Below are 16921 nucleotides of genomic sequence, written 5' to 3'. Positions count from 1 at the left end.
GGGGAATGATGCAATGATTCTGTTTCCTGATAAAATGGGAGTTACATTCTCAATGTGTTAAAATACCTAGAACTATCCACTAACGTACGTAAATTTACTGCATGTAAATTGTTTTTAGAAAGTACATGTATGAAGACATGAATTGATGTGAACATACTTTGTATACAACCAGAGATATGAAAAAATTGTGCTGTATGTGTAATAAGAATTGTAATGCATTCTGCTGTCATTTTTTTTTTAAAAGTCAATTAAAAATTTTTTAAAAAAGTAAAAGAAAGAACTCACTGCTGGGTGCATTGGCACATGCGTATAATTCCAGAGTGTCAGGAGATAGAGGCAGGAGATTGCAAGTTTGAGGCCAGCCTCAGCAATCTATTCAGGCCCTAAACTACTTATCAAGACCCTGTCTTAGGAGAGAGAGAGAGAGAGAGAAGCTAAGTAGCAGAGTACTCCTAGGTTCAATCTCTAGTACTGCAAAACATAAATAAATAAAAAAATAAGCACCCACTGAATCCACAATATAAGCTCATTCAGGCTCTGGGGGCCCCTGAGTCACCTTCTCTTCTTTAATCAATGTGAGAAACACAAGACAAAGTGGTTTGGAGTGTGTGTGTGTGAAAGAGAGGGGTGCTGCACCTCAGGGTCTAAGCTAAGTGCTAAGTGCGATTTAACTGGGACCAAATGCAGCATGTAATAAACTGGAAAACATTTTGTAGAAAACTCCTTTATTATAGTGCAAATAACTTTCAGCAGTGACATAATGTAACAATACATATAGCAACATTTTACACCACGCAGTAAATAAGAAAGTGTTTCTTTGAAAATATGTCATCATAGGAACATTTTTCCTACCTTAATGCTGGAAAATGCCAAGGCTGCTTCTCTCAAGGCAACAGGGCTCATGCCCTCTTTTTGGATATTTTCTTTTAAAGACAAATGGAAAGACTTGCCATTTAGCAAATAAATCATCAATCCTAAGAGTGATCTCTTAGGAGGGTCTGAACTGAGGCTGGTAAGATTTGAAATGGGGTTTCAAATTTTATAAAAATAATTTAAAAACAATTCTGGGACCACCCAGAGAGCAGAAATCACTTCCATTAGGTTTTAAGTAGATATACACATTCACTCTAATTTTGCTGCAGAAACAGATTGTCTAAAGCCTGATTTTATTTCCCCAGAGCCTGATTGTTATTCCTTGGTTTGGGTTATTGCAAAACTAGGGCTCTGGTCAGAAATAACTCCTTACATACGCAAATACTTTCCTGTGAAGCTTTAAATTGCACTTTCAATCCTGAAATTCCCACCTTAGACCTCACAGGCCGAGGAGAGGGTGTGAACATGTTCCAGTTTCCAGCTAACCAGTAGGACGGAGGGATTAGCCCTGTACTCATTTAGCTATACCTAAATCAAATCATCACATCACTGAGATTAATCCCAGTAGACTTACCCAAGAGGTCCCCACTGACCTCATAGGGAAAGGAAGGGTTAACAGCATTTTCACACTAAGCTGCCTAAGGGCTTGGTTGCTAATGAGTTAGCTGATAGGCAGAGAGAACACAGCCACTTCTAATCAGTTATACTCCCTGCTCCTCTGGTTTCTGCTGAATTATGCAGTGGGTAGGAAAAGTTGACCACTCAAAAGCATCCTCCCCTGGGATCGTCCAGCGTAAGTTGGATCAAAATCCCTACAAAAATATTTCAGGGTGCCCTCTAAGTCTCTCTATAGATACTCCTTAAAAGTGGCTTTATAAGCCATGAGAAGTTACTCAAAGGCTTGAAAATACCTGGAGCCACCGAACAGCTCTCCTGGCTGAATATGGCTAAGTCAGCTGGTACATAAAGCTTTTTAATGTGCAGCCAGTGTTGTTGGATAAAATATCTTCTATAACACCATAAAACTGTGCTAAACAGTTTCAAAGTTGAGAAGAATCCAAATATATCACTTATAAAAATTCACGATTTTAGTTTGCTTTGTTTATCTTAGACTTTGGTACTGAAACACTGTCTACCTTTTCGGCACGTGAAAAATGACATAGCCACTTCCGTGCCTCTGCATGTCGTGTAAAAAAAAAAAAAAAAACACTCAAAAGCCAAGCAGGACAAGGACGTGTCATAACAAGACGCAGTATGCTGTACAAACAAAACCTAAATTATACATAAATACACCCCCGCCCCAGCACCCCTTTCTTCCCCCACTACCTGGCCAAAGCAATGCCAAGGGTCCTTCTCTCCAGAGCCAATGCACCTTGTGAAGTCCAGCATCCAACCATCCCTGGCCCTGTGGTGGCATTTGCAGTCTGCAGCCTCCTGCTGGAGCTGCTCCCCGGCTTGATCAGTTTTGCAAGCGCAGGGCAACTCCTAAGGCTTCACTGGAAGCACTCACAGTATTGGCTGGACTCAAAGACCTGGAGTCCTGGGAGTTAACCTTTCAGATAAACTAACTGGATCCTTTCCTAATCTGGATTCCATCTTATCCTACTATCTCCTCCAAGTCACTAGCTCCTCCCAGCCACAGAGCCAACACAGTAGGAAGCATCTTCTACTCTGAAGCTCCAAAGGCATTGCTTTGGGATACTGGTGAGGGTCATATAAGAAAAGTTATATAATGAGCTAACAGCTTAAGTTGACATAAATTATTTCCAAGTAGGTCATTCAGGGCCATTTGTCTGCTTTACACTACATTCCAAAATCATTTTCATATACTTTAAAAAGTTTATGTAATAATCATTCAAAAATTATCTATGCAATCCCCCTCTCTTGTATCTTCAATGAATTTAATAACAACTTAATGAGCTATTATGTAAAGCTAGGGAGAAGTATTTAATTAGTCTTAAGGAAGCCAATAGTGTGCTAATTCAGTTAGGAGAAAAAGAGTTAGGAGAAAAAAGCAATATAAATAGAATTTTACATAATCGACAACATGAATAGCAATTTTATCGAAATGTTGCAAATTTTTTTTCCAAAAGCACTTATGACAATTTATATTAAGAGATCCTATGTTCAGGAGTATGGAGGATACAACCCAACTCTTTAAGATATAAATTCACCTGTTTTATGATTGTAATACGTAATTTCCCCTCTCAGACCCAAGATATTTGTACATTCAAAAGTTCATAATTCGCTGTTCTTGAGACATTGCTCATTCTCTAGTACATACATTGAATATAAATAAATAACTACAAGAAAGCTTCAAAAATCTGAACTGACATTATGCTGTGCAAAAAAGGAAGAAAGAAAAAATAATAAATCTTGAGCAACCTACATTCTATGTAAATACCCTGACTAAAATGTTGGTTGTGCTACACAATTCTACTTCAGTGCAGAAAAGTGTTGATTTCGGTGTACCGTTGTTGTTTTTGATGTCTTTAGCACTTTGTATCTAAACATCACCTTGCTTTGAAATGACAAATAATTTGCTATCCAATCACAAATCATCACAAATCCATTTTAGTTTTGGTCTGAATAAATCCAGCATACATGTATTACTTCGTTTTGGGAATAATGGCTCGGTGTCTTTGTCCGACAGCTTTCTTCCTATGGGCAAACCATAGTTGAAGTTGTCATTTTGGGCTTAAACTGCACAGAAAGAAGAGACAGTGAAGCTTGCCTTTTGTTTTCTTTGTAAGTCTCCAGATCTTGCTGGGACATTTATTCCAGACCGACAGTCATATGGTTGTGGCACCTGATCCTATTTGAAATAGAAGTGGTTTAAATGCTGTCAGCCAAGTTTGGTGATCTGGAGGTCCCCATTTATCTTTATGGTGTCAATTGCAGATAACGTTTGAATGCGATGGTAAAAATCAAAGAGTTGATGTCCATCCACAAACACTCTGAAACGTGGGTGCTCACAAAGAATTTCCACCTGGAAGAAACAAAGTAATAATCTGAATTCACAATTTCAACAAAGCCTGCAAGGGAAGACAAACAAACATAACTTTATTTTGGAGAAAAAAAAGGCAACATCTTCCGTGATTCTCAAATATCAGAATGCACTGGAAGGAACCATAGAGGGGGTTAGTTAGAACAAATTGCAGGCCTTCACTCTCCAAATTCCCAATTCAGAAGGACTAGGGTGAGGCCTAAAAATTGACATGTCTACCAAGTTCCAAGGTAACAGTGATAAGGCTGAAACAGGGAACATACTTTGAGAACCACTACACTTCACTATTCAATATCCTTTAAAGATTTTAAATTGCTCAGGCTTCAACATTTGTCTCTGCACCCCAGAAGTTGGTGACTAGCATAGATTAAGTTACATGGCATTTAATGTCTCCATTACTATCCCCCAAACCCACTTTTAGAGGAGCCCCTCATAAGGCCAAACTGGTACCCATTTAGTAGCATGTAATAATAGTCTAGACACTCAAACATGGTAACACTAAAGCAGAGAGAAGGTTATATAGTAATTACCTACAATGTGTAATTAACAAAGCTTTGTAAGCCAAACAGAAATACAAATTCCACATGGTAAAAGCTTTGTCTTCTCCTTTTTCTTAACATAAGTAATTTGCCATAAGTTTAATTATTGGTTCTGTGCTATGATGTATTTATTAAAAGCTCTGGTATTCACCATGCAAGGGGAGACTCCATATGTGATATTAGTCACATTTAATTCATATTATTATTAAACTTGTATTACCAAGAAGGGCCTATTTCACTTTAATTTTGTTGTTGGGGAGCATTATATCCCTACTAGAAGTTCTGGTTGATCATACTCATGAGTGTGAAGATTCATCATTAGGAAACTTATAACAATCAAGAGGAGCCTAAGAGGACATAACCATCCTACAGAAGAGGGTGGAGTGCCTTCCCCAGTCTAGGATTAGAAAGGCAATGATTTTAATTCTATCACAGATATGAAAGTCCTGGCTTCTTATTTCTCACCCAGACTATAAAGCCTTTGAAAATTTTTAGATGAAGAGCAACATATTAAAGGTTGATAAGGCAAATGGGAGTTTTTAATGAAGCTGCCATTATTGGGATGTGTGTGAACAAGATCTGATGAAGGAACTTCATCATGCACGAAGTCCTTTTCTCCACATTACTGACATGCATCTCTTATTTGGCATTATCCTTTCTAGAGGAAGGTGCTGCTAATGCTGCTTGATTAGGTGGCAAGTTTGGGTTGTGTTTCCTGCCCACTAGATAGTGGGGAGCAAATCTATATTCTTCCAGGCCCAAGGGAAGAAATCTGTCAGCCACACAGCCTGTGACCATGAAATAGACAGAGGCTTGATTAATGCAGAGGGGGAAACAAGGACACGGACATGGCCTCATTAGCAAAGGAAACAAGAGAACATAAAATGATAACCACCAAATTCTTTAAAATGTCTTAATGAATAAGGTTTCAAACTACTTAAAGGCTAAGGGAAAAAATGAGGAAAATTCTGGATACTTATTAATATGTATTAATCAGATATTTGGGGGCAGGTATTTATTATGTGCCTAACACTATGTTGGGTACTATATACAAATGTATTTGCTAAATTAATACTTACCATAGTAGCTAAGTGTAGTAGTAAGTTTTTTTCCTTAATAATCTGAGTATGTAAATATGGGTGTAATAACTAAATATATGGGCTGAACAGAGAGATCCAAGTGCTACTCTGGGAGCATTAATTTCTATCAGCAAACAGAGCTCTTTTGATTCCTTTTCTTTTCCTTTTTCTTTATATATATATATATATATATATATATATATATATTTTTTTTTTTTTTTTTAACCATCGGGTGACAAATTTCCTGGACATGCAGAAATTCTGGCTACTTCAATATTCTTGGCAAACATGAGATTAGAACACCACCACCCTGCCAGTGGTTGTAGCTGAGGCGCTTGAGATACTTACCCTGAATGGCTGGTCTGGGATGAATGGAAAGTAAGGGATGGCTGATTGTTCTTCACCCCTTTCTCCAGATATACAAGAATTTCTAAGTAGCTGTCGGTCTGTGAACACAGCTTTGAGTTCAATTGCCACGTCAGCAGGAGGATCTTCGGAGTCACCGCAGGTCAAGCTGATAGCAAAGCTGAAAACAAAGTGGTTTCATTTATTTGGGGCTGGATATTATAAATGATCCAAGTTCTCCTCCTCTGGGTTTGTCTGTTTTTAATGGGCAACTACTCTTTTTCATAAGAGATTAGACTATGGTGAAGAAAGACTACACTCAAACCAATTAATTTTGTTACCTAAAGTAGACTCTGGAGAAAACTTTGGTGGATGACTGAAATTACAAAAATCAAGTACTAAATACCCCAAGCCACTCACACATCAGTGTATTAATCCATCAGAATTCTCAAAAACAGTCCCAGCAGTTGACTAGGGGAAATAATATCTTGTCAAGTTTGGTTCTTATTTATACTAATAGTTCTTGCTCCAAGCACCATGTTTCAAAACCATAAAAAAGGGGGAAAAAATCCTTTGGCCTTTCTAAGGGTCAAAGAGAAAATGTGGGTCTATATTTATCATCTCTGATATAAATAGCTGTCTGGAGAAATGATGGCTGGGATTCATACACATTCTTTTCATGGGAACATGGTACTTTCTTGGCACTCCCAACTAGCAACACTGTCCACAAGGAGAGGAAGAAGAGGAAACTAAACCACAACAGGAGTGGGCAGGGCCCTGCCACTGCCTGATAGTTCTGCTGGTGAAAAGGACTCTGTCTTGACTTACCTTTCTGGGTTGAGATCTACAATGCCCATCACTAACACCTTCTTTCCTGGTCTCATGCCACCTTTAATGTGCCCACAAAATGGAACTATCTGCAAAGGAGGAGAAACAGGAACTTTACAGGCTGTTAGAGAAGAGCCAAGCCCTCAGATCCTGAGAACCTGACCTCATAGAAAATGCAAGGAAAATGCAATTAAGAAAGGAAGGGGGCACAGGCAGAGACACGGAAAACAGAACAAAACCATTTACCAGTCGTGGGAAGTACACGTCTGCTTGAACTGGAGAGCCCAAGGAGTTGTTTAAATGCCCATCATCTAGTTTCTAAAAATAGAAGCATACAGATTGGCTTTCCACGGACCCTTTTTTTCTTAGAAGATGGGGGTGGGGGCACCTACGGAAATCTAGCAGAATCCAGCAGTCCTCCATAGACACACAAGCAGTGTCTGCAGATGATGCCTCTTTATAGCCCATTAATAACCGCATAAATCCTCAGAACAAAACCCATCCTTTCCGTCCGGTAGCTAAGACTCCAAACATCCCCAGACCCCTTCAAATCCAAATCAAATTCAAGGTCGGGGCCCACCAGGGAGCCAGAACCTGGTGCAGGGGAAGGGCAGGCCCTCTCCAACCACAAACGTTTTTGGAACCGCTGTCTGGCAGGCCTGTCCTCGGGGACGTGGCTGAAGTGGAGTGGCAGTGCTCAACTTGTCTCTGGAGCCCGGGGTCGAGGACCCATTTTCAAGGGGGAATCCCCGGGACGTCTGGAGCCGGTCGCGGGCGCGCGCCCCGACACACTCACCCTCGCGCACACTCACACGTGCAAAAGTGCACACACCTGGTCGGCGGTTGTACAGACACCGAACCGGCTGTCGGGCACCTCAACCCTGCGATCTCCCCCAAGCCCTCCCCCAGTCCAGCGCTCTCTGTCCGGGAAAGCTCCTTTTAGCCGGGGTGCACGGCCGGCTCCTGCTAACAGGTACCCGGCCGCCTTCCCACGCGGGGGACGCGGGGCTGGGCCTGCAGCTTCTATCCGCCCCAGCTCCGGCTGGAGCAGGCGGCAGCGGCATGCGGGGCGGCGGGAAGGGGGCGCCTCGCGTGCACCCCGCCACACTCACCACCACGGCATCACTGTCGGCCACCGATCCCGCCATGTTCTTGCACGGCGCGGTGGGGTACACCGCTGGCGGCCAGGCAGCGGGGGTCGCGGGACGCTGCGCGCGGGCGGGGATCCCGGGGCGGTCCTGCGCTGAGTGGGGGCGCGGGTCCGAGGCTGGCGCGGGCGCGCACACACTCGCGGGAGCGCGCGCGCGCACGCCCGGGGGCCCGGCGCCGACCCGGCAGGCAGGGCCCGAGAGGAGGGGGAGGGGAGGGAGAGGCGGCACGGGCCAGGAGGTCTAAGGTGGCCGCTGCTGTTGGGACCTGGACTGCGGCTGACGAGTCGCGGTTGGCGCTGCTGCCGGTGCCGGTGCCCAAGAAAGAAAGGTGGCGAGGGCCGCGCCGTGCCGGTCCTGGGTGGCATTTAAAGGCCACCGGGCCCCGCTCGGGAACCGGGAACAGGGCGGGGACCCGGCTGGGCTGCTGCGGCTTGCTCAGCTTGCCCTGCCCCTCGGTCATTGGACAGTGGCGGGAGGCCGGGGCAGGAGGGACGGGCCAGTCCAGGTCTGGGCGTGCGGGAGGGCGGGGCCCGTGTCGGCGATCCGGGGCGGGAAGGTGGGTGGGGCTGGGGGACTGGGGAAGGGAGGGCCGGGACCTGCCAGGTGACAGGTGCGAAGGACACCCCTGCCGCTCCCGTCCTGCCTTCTAATCACTAACCCCTCTTGCTTCTGCCGCATCCTGGGGGCAGGTGAGATGGTGAGAGGCGAGGTCGAGGGAAGATCGGGGAGAAGGGGAGCATCCCAGAGAGGGAGGTCAGTTTGATTTCTTTCAGAGATTGCCAATCAAGTGAGAGAAAGATTCATTGGGCTGTCTAGGTAGAAAGAGAAAGAAAGATCTCAAGGCTTGCAGAAGTAAATATTTGAGCCTAAAGAAAGAGACAAGGAGACCTCAAGGTAGGGTGTTTTCTGTCCCGTGGGGCCAGACACCAGCTAGGCCTCGTTTCCCTGCGAAAATATAGGCGGGCTGGGCGGTCCCTTGAGGCTCTTTCCAGCGGGCCTCTGGCTAAGTCATTGCAAATACGACCGTCCTCAGAGAGCCTCCACAGGGCCCTGTTTTTGTTGTTGTTGTTTTGTTTTGTTTTTACAAATCAGTTTCCCAGTTTGGGGGTTGTGAATTTCTCTCTGAAAATCTCCAACGACCTTTGTGGAGTAATTCCCAGGAGATACACCCCTCTTTTATTCTACAGCACAAATTCCAAATGGCATTTCCACATCAGGATGGTTATGTAACTTCTCAGATAAAGCTGTATCGACGTACCCTTTATTAGATGACGTCTTGGCTTACACATTCCATTGTGTGAATCACTGGTGTGTTCTACACTAATAAGCAGGGAACATATGTGACCTACTGCAGTCCCAGAGGACCTCAGAAGCTCCCTTCCAGCCACTGCTACTGGCTGCATGGCCCAAAACATCACTGCAGCTTTGTGTCTTAGTTTTCCTTTTATGGACCAGAGCTAATCAGGTAATCTCAGTTGCACAGTAAGAATTACCTGCACATACCTGTAAGCCACAGTCCTTTGTGGAAGTGGTTCCCTCATTAGAGGCTGGAGTGCAGTTGTAGCTCACATTTTTACTCCTGTTTAACAGTCTTAGCTCAAATCACACCTATTAATTATTCTAAAATTGTAGGCAGTTAAAGGAAACTTGATGTTTGAAAGTACTTTGATATATCTCAATTTCTAAGAGTCTGGTATAGGGGAAAGAGCATTAAAGTTGTTCTTTGTCATTAGCTAAGCATACATACATCACCATAATCCTGGTGATTAAAGAGCTGGTGCTCTGGGTTCAAATCCTTCCTTTATTATTGACTAGCTGGGTGATTACATGAGTTACTTCATCTGTATCTTCTCTGGACCTTAGTTTCTTCACCAGAGATGATGATGATAATGATGATGATGATGACAACTAGGATGATAATGCCTATCTTGGGTTAGCTGTGATGATTAAGTAAATTGGTTCCTGTACCTTCTTTAGAATAGCACCCGGCACATTGTAAGCACTTACTCTACCAAAGTTCAGGCAGATGGCAAGCACTGGGGTTCGCAGAGACTTTTTTGCCAAGGTTAAATTCCAGTGAGGAAAGGCAAACAATGAACAAATATGTAATATGTCAGGTGGGAAAAAATGTTAGGAAAAAATAATACCACAGGTAAGGAGGGAGAGAGAAGTAGCATGATGCTGTAGGGTGGTCAGGGAACCATCTCTGATAAAGTGACATTTGAGAAAATCCCCGAAGAAAGGAAGGGAGGGAGGGAGTCATCTGGACCTCTGGAGGAAAAGGTTGCTGGCAGAGGGAACTGCAAGGGTGATGTCCCCAAGATGGAGTGAATGCAGAAAACATTGGGGCAAGGGTCCAGAGGCTGGTGGGTAGTTAGGTGTAGATAGGCCTTGGGAATTGTGGTGAGGACTGGCTTTTACTGTAGGGAGATGGGAAGACATCAGAAGCTGTGTAGAAAAGAGGGACAGTTTGCCTTCTGTTGTAGATGCCTCCCTCTGGCTGCTGTGTGGAGTGACCTTTGGGGAAAAGGTATTATATAGGAGAGAGGGGAAAACAGGATTTAGGTCACTCCTGCACCATTCCAAGCAAGAGGTAATGGTGGTTTAGACATAGTGGAAATGCTAAAGATGTGAGGACACTGTGGGCCCTTGATAAGTCCTACTTGTCATAGAGAATCAATAGTTCATACCCCTTATGGGTCTCAGTTTCCTTACTTGCAAGATTAAGGGGGTGAGCTCATTCACCATTCCCTTTCAGCTCTTTGAAAGTTCTTCTGAAAACCTGTGTAAATGCCGACTAAATTTTAATGGGTTTGAGAGTAGGTGCTAATGAATGAAAATAATCTTGGGTAATAAGTCGTTTTGTAAGGTGAAGAATAACCCTCTGATTTGTTTTGTTAGTGAAGGTGAAGATACTTGGATTGTTGAAGATGAGTTTCTTACACTTAAGGAATGTAAAGAATAGCAAGGTACTGAACCTTCCCAGAATATCCAGAATATTTTAACATGGAAAATTGTCTTTTATTCTAAAAATGCTTGATTACTTCTCAGTCTACAGAATGGTTAATTTTGCACATGGTGAGCATAGAGAAAGCCTAAAAGAAAAAAGCCATTATCGAATTAATGAACTATAGAGCTTAAAAAAAGTTTTGCTTTTTTGAATTGTAAAGTGAAGGATAGGCAAACTATGCTTTGATTACAGGCATTTGTATCTAAAAACATTAATGAAGATTGTGACCCACTTATGAACTACAACTGAAATTTCATGATGAACTGTATTTTCTACTGGAAAACCACTAAAACAGCTATCAAAGGGGAGAGGGCAGTCAACCATGATTAACAGTGAAAGAAGAATAAACAGGTATTTGATGATGGACTTTGCTAAATGATCTTCCCTGATAAAAATAGTAGCTCACTTCCTTCTTTCCTTCTCATGTTATATGTTTTATTTAAATGAATGCGAACAGAATTTCTAATATTGAGAAGAGAATAAAGCACTGATGAATGAATCATTTTATCAGCATTTCTGTGTGCAGTGTTACCATAGCCCAAGAAGAAATATTTGCAAATGTTTCCATCAAGAATCTCTAACATGAAGAACAACCTATCAGGGGCCATGTGGGTGTAGCTATCAGCTCAAAATGTCCTTGTAATATTGAATATAATATTCTATGCATTTCACATTCTGTTCCATTATAATGCCATGTTTATTTTTATACAAATAAACATAATGTACTCCTCACAACTCTACCTTTAGTAAAATTGAAGCATCCCAAATGTTTATTTCTGGAAGACATTGACTCATTCCCCACCCTAAGCCCCAAAGGGTGGTTGTAGCCCACTTTGAGAAATAAGACCCCCGTACAGTGTCAAGTTCCATTTAGGCTTTCAGAGCGCCACAATTGTGTTTGCTGAGCTGGTCTCACCATCAATATTTATGTAGGAAGTAAAATACATAGAATCAGCATTCTTTTGTTTACTTAAGTAGGAGGGCAATCATTTATCAAGCTATTTTTCTATACTTCAAAATATGATTACAGTTCTTAATTCTTTTCGGAACTGCAGTCATAGTTATCAAATAATTGTTTAGACACACAAATTTGTGTTCTACCAAAGTAATTAGGGGACAGCCATAAAACTTGGCAGTCAATGCCAGTTCCCAACATTTCATTATTTTCCGTTTATTTACGAGGAAACTAGAACCAGCCTCCCTGTGTGTGTTTTAATTACTTAGTCCAGGAAGGACTGACTTTAGAAAACCTCTTGGTTAAGAAGATAATCAGGAGCCCATTCCCAGAAGGAGCTCAGAGCTTCAAAGGTGCCCGCAGCTCCATGTCCCGGGGTTGTCACCGTGGGACCTTCAGCATGCCTGAGAAGTCCTCGCTGGAGCCACCCGCTTCTTGGAGACAGCTCTCTTCTGTGAGAGGTAACAAAAGCCCCGACGACCACAGCGAGCAGAATGGGTTCTGCTGAGAGAAACAGAGAGCCCTGCTTCCAGCGCTCAGACCTGGCAGCATGAATGAAAGATATTTTAAGACTCTTTTCAGCAGGGTTTGTGCGTATACTGAGTCAACAATGTGCTTCTGCACGAGGTCTTCGCAGCCTCACCTTCCAGCGATTCCAAGAGGCGGATCTGTCCATCAGCCAGTCTTTTACCCAAGAGGAATGTGACAGGCCTGTGAGGCGGTGCCTAATTACGCTCTTCTCATTGTTGCTTTGACGCTTCTGTTTTCATTTGCTGGCGTATAGTCCTCCCTTTCATTGCCTCTGTGTTTTTATTTTCTTGTTGTCAAGTGGCATAAAGGCCTCCTTAGTTTTGGAGTTTCATGGAAACTTGCCTGGCTTGGCTGGGTGGAAGGAGACCAAGATTCCGATTCAGCAGTGATCTGAAAGCCCTGACTGACTGGGAGGAAAATAGGAGGCAGGCTGCCAGGTGGGCAGTTGCATTTTAGAGGAAACATTTAGTGACTCGGATTTGTGGCCTTCTTAAAAGGTGAACTACACAGAACGGGAGTTAACGCAGCACAGCTTTGGAACAAACTACCCTCCAGAAGGGACCTGGGAATTGAAGTTTGGCATCCAAATTTGATTACCAAAGTAATTCAGAGAAGAAGACATGCTTCGTGTATTCAATTTAACAACTATTCATTGAGTTGAAGCTCTTAGTTGCCATTTTTATAATTTTTTAAACTCTCTTTAAAAAAAAGTTACATGCATACTTGCACTTACAGCATGTAGATATGTATTTCTTAAGGGTCTCTCTTATGCTAATGTTAGGGCTGAGGACACACCATCCTAAAATATGGCTGTAGGACAGAATAATATGATGCCCCAAAATACATATCTTTGACGTAATTTGAGTTGATTATTCTGAGAAATTTCAAGAAGGAGTAGCTCTTGAAAAGCTGTCCCTTTGTAAAGGAGATTCACATCTATAAAGGAACTCTGTATCAGTAAAGTATCTGTCTGGACGAAGATGCTCTAGACAACTTTTGTCAAGGTAGACTCACATTTGCATGCCTGGAGAACCTTTATTTACAGTGCCTATCCTGCGTCACCTTCCTGTAACTTGTGTGGCTACAATTTTCCAGGAGCCACAAGTTTCCCTAGCTTGGGATGCTATGTAAACATCACTCAGCTGCATTTTCTTTGAGCCTCAGATTTTTGTGGGACTCTTGTGGGTATGTACCTAATTAAATATGGGTTTTATTCTTTTAAGTTGTTTTATATCAGTTAATTCATAGCCCAGACTAGGAAGGTAGAGGGAAGCCATTTCCCTCTCACCTACATTCATGTTATAGATTCCTTTTGTGCACACTGATTCTTCTAGGTGACAATAATCAGAATGGATCTAAAAGCTTCCTTGGCAACATAGCCCAGAAAAAAAAAATGATATTATTAGAATTCAGGGATTGGTTTCAACCCATTTCCAATCAGGTTACATGTTTTCTGTCTAAATTCATGTTATTTGATGCATGTTGATTTTCATCCTGAATTGTACCAGTGATTAATGTATTTCATAGAGAAAAATTAAGAGATGAAGAAAATATTATCATCATTATTATTTTGTGGTCCTGGGGGTCTAACCGAGGGCCCTGTGCATGATAAATACATGCTTTTATCAATTAGCCATACCCCCCAGCCCCCAAGTATTTAAACTTATGATAGAAGTTCACATTGGCAGTCTATATTGATTAAACTCATCGTATGCCATTCATTCACAGATGTTGGCCTTTGTTGGCTCAGTGTTGCTCTTAAACCTAAGATTGGTTGGAACGCTGTAAATTCAGCAAGCTTTGGACTGAGAACCACGTTTTAAAATTGCTTGGTGTGTGTGTGTGTGTGTGTGTGTGTGTGTGTGAGAGAGAGAGAGAGAGAGAGAGAGAGAGAGAGAGAGAGAGAGAGAGAAGATGGAATGAAATGGGGTAGAGGGAGAAGGGAATTTTCAGATTTTCTTAATAACCAAGCCTCATTTTAATTATCAGAAAGAAACAAAAAAAGTAACATGGAGAGAGGAAGTAAAGTGCTTATTTTTGATCCCATCAATGTAATGCTAGGGAAAACTCCATCATGAGGGAAAGGGGGATACCTCATGCCTTTTTTTGGGGGGGGGGTTGCTGGTTTGTTTTTTGTTTTGAGAAGCCTGTGGAAGAGGTACAATTGTTAAATTTCTCTTCCCTTGATGCTTTCTCAACATTCTCTGCTAACAGGTGTTCTTCTTGACATTATTCTGAAATCTTCCTACATGCAGCTCCTCCCAGCCAGTTCTGTCCACCTCATGAACCAGTTACTTAATCATATAAAATGGCTTGTTTCCCCATAATCCCAGCTTCTTCCCTGGACAGCTTAGCTTACTTTATTCCTGGCCCTTTAAGCTCCTCCATATTCCTTTCATCAGATCTGGGCTCTCTTTTCTTCTATAGCCTTTTTTTTTTTTTTTTTGAACCCAGGAATGCTCAACCACTGAGCCATATTCCAAGGCTTTTTTTTTTTTTTTTTTTTTTTTTTTTTTTTTTTTAAGACAGCTTCTAAGTTTCTTAGGGCCTCACTAAGTTGCTGAGGCTGGCTTTGTACTTGCTATCCTTGTGCCGCAGCCTCCTGAGCTGCTGGGATTACAGATGGGAGCCACCACTCTGGGCTGTAGCCTATCTTTAGTAGGCAAAATTTAGTGGGCAGATTCTCACTCAACCTGAAAAAGAAAATTAAATTCAAACAAACACACATCATTTGGGAGGCCGGGCTAAGTAAGTTCTGGTCTTTCAGAAGGCCAATATTCATCTTTTTCTTTTCTTTTTAATGCTACAGCCAGGACAGGTAGAAAAAAATGTGTATCATCCTACTTCAAGCCAAAGTAACAGAGCTAATTATTGTTCTAGAGAACTTACAACTGAGGATTGACATGGGATGATTTATATAGATTATCTAATACCAGCTGATATGCTATAAATGGAAATGAGAAGGAATGAGCTTAGTGAGAAAAGAGGATGAGCAGAATTTCTGAGGATGGGGAGGATGTGTGTGTTTTCAGGTCTAGTGCTGATTTTAATCTAGAGTGTTGTTCATTCTCGGTGTTACAAGAGAAGCTCATAAAACAGCCATGGGCTCACCCAAAAGCCCTTAGTAATTATGACACAATGCTAAAATAGAGCATCACCCAGGAATGGAAGAGTGCCCGCATCTTTTAGTAAATTGTTGTTCATTTTCCTTCTTTAGTGTTGAGTTTGCATTTAGTCAGTGTGATTTTTAAAAACATCAATTGCGAACCCTCCTGAAAATCATCAGGGAAATGGGGAGGGGGATCCTCTTCGTGTTTAGAATGAAATTCTAATTCCTGTCCATGCCTTCAAGGCCCTGCAGGGTCTGGCTTGTCTCTCCAGCTTCACCTGGGGGCCGTGCTCTGTCCTGCTCACACTCTCCAGCCAAAACTGGCCTCCCTGGCATTCTCCCAACAGACAGGTGCCCTCTTTCCTCCAGTGCTTGGCATTGGCTCTTCCTTGGGCCTGGAATGTGCTGCCTCAGGCCCTTTTTTTTGTTTTTGCATACTTAAATTATTGGCTCAAATGTCACCTCTTGTGGGAGGCCTTCCCTAATACACTCCAGCCCAGACTTCACTGTGTCCCCGTGGAATATTTATCTCCATCTGCAATTGTCTTTTTTTATTACTTGGTGTGGCCTTTCCACCCCACAGAGTAAGAGCCTTGAGAGCAGGATGGCTGTGAGAACTGGCATGAAGTTCTATCGTTTGAACAAATGAACTGATGAATAATGGATAGCCACGGTCTGCAGATGAAATCCAACTTCATGACTGTGAGGACTCCAGGGTCCCAAGGCTGGAGTCCACTCATTTACTTCCTGTTTCACAGCCTAAGAACAATTCTCCTTGAATTGCCCCTGCACTCAGGTGTCCTTCCCACCCCAGGGAGACTGAACCCAGCCTAGGGGTTCTCCATTAAGTCCACATTAAACATTAGCCAAAGTTGTTGGATCTAAATTTAAAATGTCTGAAAATAGCCTTGTCAGCAATGAATAGTTATATTCACGGTATTATAATTCTCTCATTTTGATTGGCTAGATCTCAGGCTCTTTAGAGTACCCTGATATGATCACAAACATTTTCTCCAAAAAGAGATGAGCAGTGAAGGTGTTGCCTTTCCAGATTGCTTTTTAAATTTTATTTAACAAGCACTTGCATAATGTTTGCTGTGTGGCAGGCCCTTCTCTCAATACCTGACACACGCTGCCACAGGTGGGGTTCTCTGGAAGCAGCAGTGGAGACAGGGCTTGGGTGTGGGGTGCTTATAGGGATTAACACCTTTGAGGGGAAGTTAGAGCAACCTCAGCCGACCAGCTGGGAACTGGAGGCAAGTGTTGCGGGACCAGGCCAAAGGGCCCAGCTTCTCCCCACCCATGTCACTCAGTCACCAAATTGCTTCCCCAGGAAGGGCGTGGCCTCGGGCAAGGCAACTGTCTGCAGCTGGGACAGATAAGTTGCTGAGAGCTGCAGGAGCTTGCTGACCATGCTCTGGAGCTAAGCGGCAAGTCCCTTCTTGAAGCAGGATGGGGACATCGAATGTCTATCTGCTCAAATAGGAACTCTTT

At 42.8% G+C, this 16921-nt stretch overlaps 1 protein-coding gene across 1 annotated transcript; it reads right to left on the bottom strand.

Annotated features, from left to right (window-relative positions):
• Positions 1-721: 721 nt before the first annotated feature.
• Lgalsl (galectin like) lies at positions 722-8267 on the bottom strand. The gene is made up of 5 exons (XM_026387201.2): positions 7784-8267; positions 6918-6989; positions 6672-6760; positions 5847-6024; positions 722-3862 (listed from the first exon to the last, which is right to left on the bottom strand). Exons 1-5 carry the CDS (start codon positions 7817-7819, stop codon positions 3719-3721), a joined length of 519 nt encoding a protein of 172 aa, XP_026242986.1. The 5' UTR covers positions 7820-8267; the 3' UTR covers positions 722-3718.
• Positions 8268-16921: the final 8654 nt, after the last annotated feature.

The sequence above is a fragment of the Urocitellus parryii genome, chromosome 12 (assembly GCF_045843805.1).
Source record: "Urocitellus parryii isolate mUroPar1 chromosome 12, mUroPar1.hap1, whole genome shotgun sequence".
In the NCBI taxonomy this organism is placed as follows: Eukaryota; Metazoa; Chordata; class Mammalia; order Rodentia; family Sciuridae; genus Urocitellus; species Urocitellus parryii.
Note: the sequence above shows the minus strand (reverse complement) of the source record. Positions and strands in the feature narration are given on the sequence as shown.

What these genes read in the sequence shown, in the direction of transcription:
- Lgalsl (XM_026387201.2), bottom strand. Translation starts at nt 7,819, where the DNA reads ATGGCGGGATCGGTGGCCGACAGTGATGCCGTGGTG. An exon ending in ACGTGTACTTCCCACGACTG is followed by an intron (nt 6,761 to 6,917) that starts GTAAATGGTTTT and finishes CCTCCTTTGCAG; the next exon opens with ATAGTTCCATTTTGTGGGCA. An exon ending in TCCCAGACCAGCCATTCAGG is followed by an intron (nt 3,863 to 5,846) that starts GTAAGTATCTCA and finishes TGTTTCTTCCAG; the next exon opens with GTGGAAATTCTTTGTGAGCA.